General features: G+C 40.3%; 1 protein-coding gene across 3 annotated transcripts in view; it reads left to right on the top strand.

Annotated features, from left to right (window-relative positions):
- DSN1 (DSN1 component of MIS12 kinetochore complex) overlaps positions 1-12,062 on the top strand; it is a 69,323-nt gene extending 57,261 nt beyond the window's left edge. For 2 of the 3 annotated variants that reach the window (XM_077262086.1, XM_077262083.1), the window contains exons 9-10: positions 8,020-8,107; positions 8,201-11,030. In XM_077262086.1, coding sequence (XP_077118201.1) covers positions 8,020-8,107; positions 8,201-8,274 — 162 coding nt within the window. In that variant the 3' untranslated portion in view covers positions 8,275-11,030. Of the gene's footprint in view, positions 1-8,019; positions 8,108-8,200 lie in introns of all 3 variants that reach the window. The other variant, XM_077262084.1, reaches the window with a different exon arrangement.
- The last annotated feature ends 641 nt before the right edge of the window (positions 12,063-12,703 follow it).

The following is a 12,703-nucleotide window of genomic DNA, read 5'->3' on the forward strand; positions in this document are numbered from 1 at the left end:
TTTGCAAAATCAGACAAGGTGATTTTCTGGATTTGTTTTCTCATTTTGACTCCCATAGTTGTGGTCTACCTGTGCTGTCAATTACAGACGCCTCTCTCATCTTTTTAAGTGGGAGAACTTACACAATTGGTGGCTGACTAAATACTTTTTGTGTGTGTACTTTGTGTGTGTCACTGACCTCTATATATCTATGTATTATATCTATTCTAACCTGTCATTTTGTGATGTTACTGTATGCGACAGAATAATTGTCAGCTTTTTAAAGGACATCGGTGTGCAAAAAGCGGACAGCACTCACATGATTCGAGTGCTGTGATTTTTTTTTTTTTTGCTTCTTCTTCTCGCACCCATAGGCTTACATTGGTGAGTCTTGGACGAGTCTCTGTGACGATCGCAGCATGCTGCGATTTTACATACATGCCGAATACGTCTGAGAAAATAAATGCTGATGGGAGCTGCCCCATAGATTAACACTGGGCCGAGTGCTATGTGATGTTTTCTCTCATAGCACTCGTCCGCATGTTGCGGTAGTGTGACCCCGGCCTTAGACGCGGTCTACTGCAACTGCTGCAAAAAGAAAAGTAACAAGAGGCGATCATAATATAAAAACATCAGCTCGAGGTGCAAAAGACAAGCCCTCACACAGCTCCTTATCCAGAAAATTGACAATTTTGCGGCTATCTAAAAATACCGACAATAGGAAAACAAATTTTAAAGAAATTTCTGGATTTTTTGTTCACTGCTTAAATAAAACATAAACTATACATGTTTGGTATGTCTGTAATCCTACTGACCTAGAGAATCATATTTCCAAGACATTTTTAGTGTAAGGCTATGTGCACCCGTTCAGGAATTTTGGTGTTTTTTCACTATAAAAATGCAAAAAAAATGCATACATTAAGCATCCTATTATTAGGATGCATTCCGCATTTTTTGTGCACATGTTGCGTTTTTTTCCGCCGCGGAATCGCATTCCGGAAAAAAACGCAGCATGTTCATTCCTTGTGCGGCATCGCGGGGATGCCGCACACATAGGAATGCATTGATCCGCTTACTTTCCGCATGTAGCTATGCCCACCATGTGGGAAGTAAGCGGATCATATGTGGTTGGTACCCAGGGTGGAGGAGAGGAGACTCTCCTCCAAGCCCTGGGAACCATGGAATTCTTAAGAAAAAAAAAAAGAATTAAAATAATAAATCGTCATATTCTCACCTTCCGGTGGCCCCAGCGCCCTTCCCGCTCCTCGCGATGCTCTCATTCCCAAGGAAGCTTTGCGACAATGACCTGTGATGACGTAGCGGTCTCGTGTGATGCTACGTCATCACAGGTCATTCTCGCAATGCATTATTGGGGACGGGAGCATCGCGAGGAGCGGGAAGGGTGCTGGGGCCGCCAGAAGGTGAGAATATCATGATTTAAAATTTTTTTTTTTATTATTATTTTTAACATTATATCTTTTACTATTGATGCTGCAATAACGGGCAATCAAAAGATTGTGCTTTATGCAAAAAGAAAAAAAGAGCATGAACCGCACATCCCAAAATCATACGTTGATCTAAAGCCGCTAGGCAAAAATTAAAATACTGAACATGAGGTTTTCAGTTTAACATTCTGATCAGACTGTATGAAGCCCACTGCCCCTTCACGGCAAACCTCGTAGTGGGTCCTAACGCCCTAACGGAGCGGAGCCGTGCGGCGACCACCGCCGCAGCGGCCATGCACCAGCAGGGCGGACGGCCTGTTGCCCCACAACAAAGCCACAGCAACAATGGCCGCCACACAGCACCAGCACCAAAATGAAAAGGAGCATTTAAACTCACATTCTTCCAGCTCTTCAGTGAGAGCCAAAATGGGCTAGACCCCTTACTTTGCAGTCTCCTGCTAATTACAATCACCTGAGCCAAATGGGAGGAGTGCTGGTCCAAGAAAAGACAAATCAAATCAAAAGATTGTATCTGCACCAAAATGATATTAATAAAAACGTCAGCTCAGTGCGCAAAACATAAGTCCTAACCCAGCCTTAAATCACGAAAATTGGAGACGCTACAAATCTAGGAAAATGACTTTTTTTTTTAAACCAAAGTTTGGACTTTTTTTCACCACTTAAATTAAAAAAAAAAAAACATAGACATGTTTGGTGTCTATAAACTCAAGTGACCTGGAGAATCATAATGGCAGGTCAGTTTTAGCATTTAGTAAACATGGTAAGAAAAAAAACAAAACAAAAATAAACTGTGGAATGGAGCTTTCTTTGCAATTTCACCGCACTTGGATTTTTTTTCCCGATTTTCAGTACACGATATGTTAAAACTAGTGATGAGCGAATATACTCGTTACTCGAGATTTCTCAAGCATGCTCGGGGGTCCTCCAAGTATTTTATTAGCACTCGGAGATTTAGTTTTTCTTGCCGCAGCTGAATGATTTACATCTCTTAGCCAGCTTGATTACATGTGGGGATTCCCTAGCAACCAGGCAACCCCCACATGTACTTATGCTGGCTCACAGATGTAAATCATTCAGCTTCGGCAAAAAAAAACGAAATCTCCGAGTGCTAATAAAATACTCGGAGGACCCCCGAGCGTGCTTGAGAAATTTCGAGTAACGAGTATATTCGCTCATCGCTAGTTAAAACCAATGGTGTCGTTCAAAAGTACAACTCGTCCCTCAAAAAAACAAGCCCTCATATGGCCATTTTGTCCGAAATCTAAAAAAGTTATGGCTCTGGGAAAAAGGGGAGCAAAAATGAAAATACCTCCAGTCGTTAAGGGGTTGACATGCCTGAATGCCTCAGTTCCACAAAATGCTGCCAAAACATCTGCTTTTTTAGAGGAGATCACACTTGCTGAAAAACAATTCATCATCGACATTTCTGTTGTTCATTTGAGAATGTATACACCTAATTTTTAAAACCTTTTTTTTTTTTTTTTTTTTTTTCAATAATGTCCTGAAATATAAACAATAAAATGCAACTGGGAGTACTTGCCTTTCCCTATCCTGCTTTATTAATAATTCATCATATGATTATTGCATGTTTAACCCCTTTCTGACATTAGACATACTATCCCGTCGAGGTGACCCGGGCCCGTATGACCATCGACGGGATAGTATGTCACATGCGATCAGACGTGCTCATGGGAGAAGCGCATCCGGGTGTCAGCTGATTATCACAGCTGACATCCGGCACTATGTGCCAGGAGCAGTCACAGACAGCTCCCAGCACTTTAACCCCGGAACATTGCGATCAAACAAGATTGCAGCGTTCCGTAGGCATAGGGAAGCATCGCGCAGGGAGGGGGCTCCCTGCGTGCTTCCCTGAGACCCTCAGAACAACGCGATTTGATTGTGTTGTACCGAGGGTCTCCTCCATGCAGGCCCCCCGGTTTCAAGATGGCCGCGGGGTCCTGCAGGGATTTGGCTTGACAGTGCCTGCTAAGAGCAGGCGCTGAGAAGCTTCCTGCAATGCCTGTCAGTTCGCTGATTTGACACAGTGCTCTGCAAAGTGTCAGACCAGCGATCTGACTTTATACAGTGATGTCCCACCCTGGGACAATGTGATAAAAAATTAACATGTGTAAATATATATATTTTTTTAATTCCTAAAGAAAAAAATATGTTTTTCCAAAAAATACCTCTCTTTATGTAAAAAAAAAAAACTATAAAAGTACACATTTAGTATCGCCACATCCGTAACGACCCGACCTATAAAACTGTGCCACTTGTTAACCCCTTCAGTGAACACCGTAAAAAATAGAGGCATCATACCGCCGAACAAAAAGTGGAATAACACGTGATCAAAAAGACAGATATAAATAACCATTGTACCGCTGAAAACTTCATCTTGTCCCGCAAAATTTGAGCCACCGTACAGCGTCATCAGCGAAAAAATAAAAGTTATAGCTCTCAGAATAAAGCGATGCAAAAACTATTATTTTTTATATAAAATAGTTTTTATTGTATAAAAGCGCCAAAACATAAAAAAAAAATAAATGAGGTATCGCTGTAATCGTACTGACCCGAAGAATAAAACTGCCGTATCAATTTTACCACACGCATTACGGTATAAACGCAAACCCGCCCAACAAAAAAATTCTTGAATTGCTGATCTTTAATTCTGCCTCCCAAAAATCGTAATAAAAAGCCATCAAAAAATGTCACGTGCCTGAAAATTGTAACAATAAAAACGTCAACTCGTCCTGCGAAAAAACAAGACCTCACATGACTCTGTGGACCAAAATATGGAAAAATTATAGCTCTCAAAATGTGCTGATGCAAAAACTATTTTTTTGCAATAAAAAGCGTCTTTTAGCATGTGATAGCTGCCAAACCTAAAAACCCACTATAAATAGTAAATCAAACCCCCCTTTATCACTGCCTTAGTTAGGGAAAAATAATAAAATAAAAAAAGTATTTATTTTCATTTTCCGGTTAGGGTTTGGATTACATTTACAGTTGGGGTTAGGGTTAGGGTTGGGATTAGGGTTAGTTGTGTGTCAGGGTTAGGGGTGTGGTTAGGGTTCTAGTTACGGTTGGGATTAAGGTTAGGGGTGTGTTGGGGTTAGGCTTTGTTAGAATTCGGGGGTTTCCACTGTTTAGGCACATCAGGGGCTCTCCAAACGTGACTTGGTGTCAAATCTCAATTCCAGCCAATTCTGCATTGAAAAAGTAAAACGGCGCTCCTTCCCTTCCGAGTTCTGCCATGCACCCAAACAGTGGTTTACCTCCACATATGGGGTATCGACGTACTTGGGACAACTTGGACATCGACTTTTGCTGGCCAATTTCTCTTGTTAACCCCTTGGGAAAATAAAAATTTGGGGGCTAAAATATCATTTTTGTGGGGAAAAAAATGATTTTTTATTTTCACGGCTCTACGTTATAAACTTTAAACTTGTAAATCGTCATGTTATCAGAATACAGAATAAATAGGAAATTAGGTTTGACAGAGCCGATGGCCGGGAAATTTGTGGTTACATGTGCATGTAACTAATATATATTTGCTTGGTTTTATGTGTTGTATCTAGCTTCCATCTGTTTTATACATCGAAGATTGTTGACATTTTTCTGAAGGCTGGCAGCAGGTGCGTCAGTCACAGAAATAGAGAAATAATTTAATATGTCAGGAAGAACAGCTTAAAATTCTGGCAATATGTGCTGTGCAAGTTAAAATACTTGGTGCCAAAAAATGGAGCATTTATGAGATTTCTCAACTCCTGTTGTGTTCCTTAGGGTTTCTTCACTTTGCTTTTTACATTAAACTGATTTAAAGGACACTTTTTGGCATGTTGTCATTTGCCACTTGCCCTCTTTCTTGCCAAACCATGTTGGTTTTTTTTGGAGCATGTGCTAAAGTTCATACTGAGATATACAACCCCTGGCAAAAATTATGGAATCACCGGCCTTGGAGGATGTTCATTAAGTTGTTTAATTTTGTAGAGAAAAGGCAGATCACAGACATGGCACAAAACAAATTTTTTCCTCAGAATTGAGTGATTCCATAATTTTCCCCTATGCTTGGTTAAAAAAGTAACCATTACTGACTACCACATTTTTTTGTTCTTGATTTCCTTTAGTGTTTCTTAAAGCCAGAAAGTTGCAATTTGAAATGACTTTAGTTTTGTGCCATGTCTCTGATCTGCTTTTTTTTCTACAAAGTTAACCCCTTTCTGACCTCAGAGGGGATAGTATGTCCGATGTCAGATCCCCTGCATTGATGCGGGTTCCGGCGGTGAGCCCGCATCAAAGCCGGGACATGTCAGCTGTTTTGCACAGCTGACATGTGCCCGCAATAGCGGCGGTTGGAATCGCGATCCACCCGCCGCTATTAACTAGTTAAATGCCGCTGTCAAACGCTGACAGCAGCATTTAACTAGCGCTTCTGGCCGTAAATATGCGCATTGCTGACCCTCGTCATGTGATCGGGGGTCAGCGATGCTTCAGCATGACAACCAGAGGTCTATTGAAGACCTCTATGATTGTTGATGCCAGATTGTTGTGAGCGCCACCCTGTGGTCGGCGCTCATAACAATGCAACAATTCTACTACATATGAGCGATCGGAGCTTCGCTCCTACGTAGCAGAGGCGATCGAGTGGTGCCAGCTTCTAGCCTCCCATGGAGACTATTGAAGCATGGCAAATGTAAAAAAAAAATGTTTTAAAGAAATATAAAAAAAATAAAAGTTTAAATCACCCCCCTTTCGCCCCATTCAAAATAAAACAATAAAAAAAATCTAACATACACATATTTGGTATCGCCGCTTTCAGAATCGCCCGATCTATCAATAAAAAAAAGGATTAACCTGATTGCTAAGCGGCGTAGCGAGAAAAATTTGAAACACCAGAATTATTTTTTGGTCGCCGCGATATTGCATAAAAATGCTATAACGGGCGATCAAAAGAACGTATTTACACCAAAATGATATAATTAAAAATGGCAGCTCGGCACGCAAAAAATAAGCCCTCACCCAACTCAAGATCAAGAAAATTGGAGACACTACGGGTATCGGAAAATGGCGCAATTTTTTTATAGCAAAGTTTGGATTTTTTTTTTTCACCGCTTAGTTCAAAAATAACCTCAACATGTTTGGTGTTTATGAACTCATAATGACCTGGAAAATCAAAATGTCAGTTTTAGCATTTAATGAACCTAGCAAAAAAGTAAAACAAAAAACCATTGTGGGATTGCACTTATTTTGCAATTTCACGGCACTTGAAATTTTTTTCCCGTTTTTTAGTACATGACATGCTAAAACCAAAGATATCATTCAAAAGTACGGCTCATCCCGCAAAAAATAAGCCCTCACATGGCCATATTGACGGAAAAGTAAAAAAGTTATGGCTCTGGGAAGGAAGGGAGCGAAAAACGAAAGTACCCCTGGTCATGAAGGGGTTAAACAACTGAATGAACATCCACCAAGGCCGGTGATTCCATAATTTTTGCCAGGGGTTGTCGAAGTAATCATTGCCTAATTATTTTCCCTGGCTAAGGCCGGCTTCACACAGCTTTTCGTGGTCTAAGGATAAACCTTGATGGAAGGACCGGCCGTGTGTCTCCTGACCTGAACTCTGCTGCCTCATTTATGCCTATAAGACTATTAAATAGTTCAGGAGACCCGTGACCAGTCCATTCATAGTGGGCCACCATTTCATCAGCTATGGGGGAATTGTTGCAGAATCTTTGTTAGGCAATCTTGTCTATCAGTTGTTGTAAAAAAAAAAAAAATTAAAAACAGATGAGCCCCTGTCAAAAAAAAAATAAAAAATTGTCAGTTGTATCTGCCATCAATCAGTTGAGTATTATGGCTGTCCATTGTATTCTTATGCCTCATTGGAGGAGGGTAAGGGGAAATGAGAAGTTGATATCTGTATGGTTGGATGTTGGCATACCTTATCCTTTTTTACACTAGGCAGATTTATAACGATGGGTGCTGGACATTTTTATGGTCAAACTGAAGGACTTGGGCTGATCAAGCTTTTGACCATTACCATTTTGGTAATTGACCAATATAATCTTAATGTTTCCTGTAACGTGAAGAGGAGTGTTGTAGGACTGTCTAACTTTTTGAAAAGTTAAAGGCCCCCTTACACATTAGATAGCTGATGGTCCAATGATCTTTCCTGGCTTCCCGATACACAGGAATGCTCGATTTAGCCAAACGCTCCAGGGTTCTGAGAGAGCCTCTGCCAAACTCCTAATTGTTTGCTGCCAAAGGATTGACCATTTACAGTATAAAAGTCCCCGAATCCACCTCTTCCTTAACATCATCTTTCTGTAGGCCACCATGCACATTCGATGGTTGGTCAATACCTCTGAAATCGGTGGGTTAGTTTGACACTTATCTAATGTGTATAGGGTGTGGGGGCAATTGGCCTCAGGTTTTATATGGGTACCATTTTGATGGGATTGCAATTGCTGTAATATGGCTTCTGGAACTTACATTATACATTATAATATCATCTAGTTTAAACTTACAGTAGCACATTCATTACATGGTTTTATACATTTTTACTGTATTTCAGATAGATAATCTTCAACAGTCAATCAATTTGTTAAACTCCTTCTTAAATGAAAATACCTCCAATTTAAAGCAGTTATCGACACAGCTGAGTAAGTCTTCTGTCATTTGGATGTTTATACAGTGAATACATGAGGTTTGCGTGTCAAAAGGAAAAATATAAACTTTTCTGCTTTCATTTGCAGAATCCCAATCTTTTAATCTGATAGAAGACTCGCCAGTCCGAACATTTTTGAGAGTTTGCAAAAAAAAAACGTGAAGTGGAGATCTATTGTCATTGTGCGGTGACATTGAGAGGATGACTTGTATAGCTTGTCTTGATTCACTGTATATATGCAGTAAATGATGTAAATGTATTGATACTTTTTTTTGTACTTAGTCTTAAGTGCTTTCTACAGACATATATTATGATGTTTAAAGCTGAGAAAAGACACAAGTCCGTCCTATAATCCTCACATGGTCAACCAGAGGAAAGCAAAAAATTCAAGAGGCAGATGATGATTGCCCCAGTTTAGGAGGGAAAAAAAATTCTCTATTCCGGATATGGCAATCGGACTAGTTCCCTGGATAAACTTCCCATCCCTAGCACTCATAACCTGAAATACATTTTCGATTAAGCAATTACGGCCCTCCTTGAACTTGCTTAGTGAATCAACCATTACAACTTTGTGTGGACTGAGAGTTCCATCGTGTCACTTCTCGTACAGTGAAGAATCCATAATCTTTCTCCTCGTACAGTAAAGAATCCATACCTTCACTACTCATACAATACCATATGGAAGGGAGGACTAGAATGTGGAATAAAATATAACCTTTATTGATAAATTCTAAAATGTGATAAAAAACCAAAATGACTGCAGTGGCACCATATATTCAAATGGTGAACATATATATTGGACTTTTGGGTGTCCTAGGAATGTATCCAACAAAAGTGGTCCCAATGTATAGTGACAGGAAATTCTAATTCCTGTCTAAGGGACATTGGCCAAAACCCTATTTAATTCAATGGCCATTAATTCCACATGGACAATCACTTCACTTTAATGTATTTGAAGGTCAAAATATATGATGGTCTATAAGAACTAATGTATCATATCTTAAATATAATGGTGGATGCTTCCTTCCGGCCGAAGCTGGGATGAGTGGTGCCTGCGCAGTGTGGCGTCGGAGTCAGCGCATACACATATGGCACCATTTTATTGAAGACTGTCTATGCGAGTTTGCAGACGCCGTGTCTTCAACAAAATGGCACTGGATATCGCAGTATGACTCTGGCACCATTTTATGGAAGAATTCTACGACAATGTCAACATGGTAGTGAACACGCTCCGGCCATCCTCATTATATCCCTATGGATGTACGCGTGCACTGCTATTTTGACGCTGTAGTACATTACTTCAAGAAAATGGCACCAGAGTTGGCTCATGCGCAAACCGTGATCTTCGGCGCCATTTTATTGACGACACTGTATAAATGTACCAATAAAAATGCTCCCCACCCAGGCGTAGAACAGGTTCAATAGCTAGTAATTCCATAATAAAACCAACTAGTATGGAATAATATTTTGTGTATATATACTGTGGTGCTGGAGATGTATGTTATCAATACCATGCCTGGCAATACTAACAAACAAATCTAGCCATACATGTCACTCAACGTTAAGATCATCAAGCTATGACTTGCCTACTTTGCCCTCTTTGTATGATGTGTCCATTCATTGGAGAAGGCACATCATGGTCATTAGAACAGAAAGAACAAAAGCAACCCAATGGCTTGATACTATGAAGATGATGACAGAGAAGACCCTGGTGGACCTATCTAGGCTTGCAGAAGATCAATCTTCCAACAGATTGTTCATCCATCAAGAAGCCATGGCCGAGATGAAGCTGAAGAACGTTAAATAAACAAAACTCACTGCTTGTACAATAATCAATAGTCTCACTGCTCATACAATTGAAAATGAACTTTTGTCCCTGTTACAGGCCCAGATGTAAAAGCTCATTATACAGATCTCTACTGTTCCCTCTTAAATTGTACATTGTAATAGGATCGTCCCTAAGCCTTCATTTTTCTCAAACTGAGTAACCCCATATTTGATAACCTGTCTTTGTATTAATTACCTTAGTTCTAGACGTCGTATTTTTCCTTAATGCTGTGTAAATATTATCCCCATGTGTGAACATACTGCTACGTCAAGGGTGCACAACTTCAGTCCTCAAGTGCCACCAACAGTACATGTTTTCAGGATTTCCTTAACCTTGCACAAGGTGTTGGACTTATCACCTGTGCAACGACATTACTAAGTTGAAGGCCTTGATCATAGCTCTACTACAGTAGAGATCCGTGTTAAAAAGTAACTAGACCTTTTGAAGAAAATTGTTTTCACATCTCATTATCCTAACGGATACAAGTCGATCGGTTGGGGTCCAGGTCCTGGGACTCCCACCAGTTGCTTAAACCTCCTTCCTCTTCCCCGTGAGCAGCATGGCCCAGGAGCGCTCATAGGTCCGAGCTGAGCGTGGGCACACAGAGCAGGGTACACATTCTGTAAAATGCATAAACTTCATAACCAATTCTTTCTATTGTATCCAAACTTCGGGCTATGTGCGTCATTCGGTAGGAGCAGTGTGCTCCTGTCTCCTGAACCACGCTCCTTTCGGATTTGAGGATAGGTTCGAGCAATCCGTAGTTGTCAGGAAAGGGACCCCCACTGATTTTGTTTGTAATCATTAGGGCAATGAAATGTGAAAAAAAAAAATAAACCATCCCAGACTACTTTATTTTATCAACCAAGAAATCTACATCATTCTTCCTGTAAATTTACTTGTCAATCTGTTAGCAGAATTTCATTTCCCATGCCCTCACTTAACCAAACCTACATGGCAGTCCATTACTGAGAAATCAGTGTTTGAATAGATAAAGCTGATATGAAATGAGTCTGAAGAGCTTTTGGTGGATCTAAGGCCTCGGTCTCTTCAGCTCTGTTTCCCAAAGCCACCTCCTGCTTGATTGACACCTCCTGCTTGATTGACACCTCCTGCTTGATTGACACCTCCTGCTTGATTGACAGCCCCTGCTGTGTGACTCCCAGATAAACGAGAGGTCTGTTAAGTGGGAGGAGTTTGTGCTGGGCGGGGAATAGAGCTGGAGTGACAGAGGCTTCTGCTCTACCATAGCTCTTCAGCTTCGCTTGCATATCAATTCAAACACAGATTTCTCAGTAGCAGATGAATGATCTGGCCATGTAAAGGTACTGCTGGACTTGACTTCTAAAGAGCTACATCCGCATGTAAATATTTTGGTGTGTGAATTTTAAAGGGTTGTTCTCGAGTTGTTAATGAGTCAAATTGCAAAGTCCTTGTAAAAAATAAGCAACTTCCAAAAGGTATGACACCTACTATCTGAGGTTTCCCCTTTTTTTACCTTTCCACAGGCTTTGTGTCGCCATAGGGGTTTGTTTAGCCCTATGCTTCTTCTTTTGTTTAGCCCTATGCTTTTGCTTTTTCTCCATCACCCTGTCACTTAGCATTCCAGCAGCATGTGTCTATGTAGTTAATAAAACCTGCCTCACTCAACGGTGTTCACATGTTCCTATATACAAATTATTATAGTATACGCCATATACTTTCTGGCAGACTATATACATGTGTTATTTGACCGATATGTTGGTGTTCTACCTCCGCCTTGTATGATCTCTATATATATTTACAGATTTATATGCACTGTGTTATATGTGTATATTTACATATGGATGGAATACACCCTGTAGATAATCAGGGTTATTTATGGTTGATTAGTGCCATATTATTTTTATGTTATTTTATTTTTTGTTTATATGATATGTGTACTTGGATTCTGATTGTAATTCATATCATTACAAATACAGGTATATCTTGATAAAGGCTCACAGTTAGCTGAAACGTTGAAATTGATACCTGATATGAAATTGATACCTGATATATTCATCCTGTTTTGCTACCGTGTGCAGAATCTTTGAAATATAAGATATCGAGAAGATTATAAATAAACTTCATTATTCATTTGGAACCCTTTTTTGTGTGCCGGAGTTCTTCTTGGACATTTTCATGTTTTTTTCTCATGAGCACCTATTAATATAGTGAGCACCCTTCTTTAACTTTTGATTCTTTACTAACAAACATAAAATTCAATAAGGTTTCTGGTTCTTATATTACACTAGAAATAGGTCTGATGCTATCGCATCGGGAGTGCGGTGAAACATAGACGTCACCGCTATTCCCCCACGCAGGCGCAGTAACAGCCGCGTCGTTACCACGTTTGCGCGGGTAGAGCGCGCAGTTGTGGCTGTTACTGCGCATACGCGGGAATAGCAAATACGTCTATGTCACTTGCGCAGGCACAAGTGACATTGCCGCGGTGCCTTATGGGATTCAGGGACAGCGGCTGGAAGTGCCAAATGGCGATTATTATATCGGGTTAATTCTTAAAGGGACTCAGTGGGGTATTGCGTGTTCCATAGCGACCAATGTAAATCATATTTATGCATTGTATTGTTCCTGATAGCGGCTGCTTTCTCAAAAGCATTATTAGATGTTACTTTATCAATTACTTCTGATATTACAGGTACTTTTGTTAGTTTCCAGTTTGTTGTGTTGAGTAGTTTTGCGACTAAAAGGTGAATAGCTATGGCTCTAACTTTTAGAGGCAAG

This window comes from Ranitomeya variabilis, chromosome 5, assembly GCF_051348905.1.
Source record: "Ranitomeya variabilis isolate aRanVar5 chromosome 5, aRanVar5.hap1, whole genome shotgun sequence".
Taxonomy (NCBI): Eukaryota; Metazoa; Chordata; class Amphibia; order Anura; family Dendrobatidae; genus Ranitomeya; species Ranitomeya variabilis.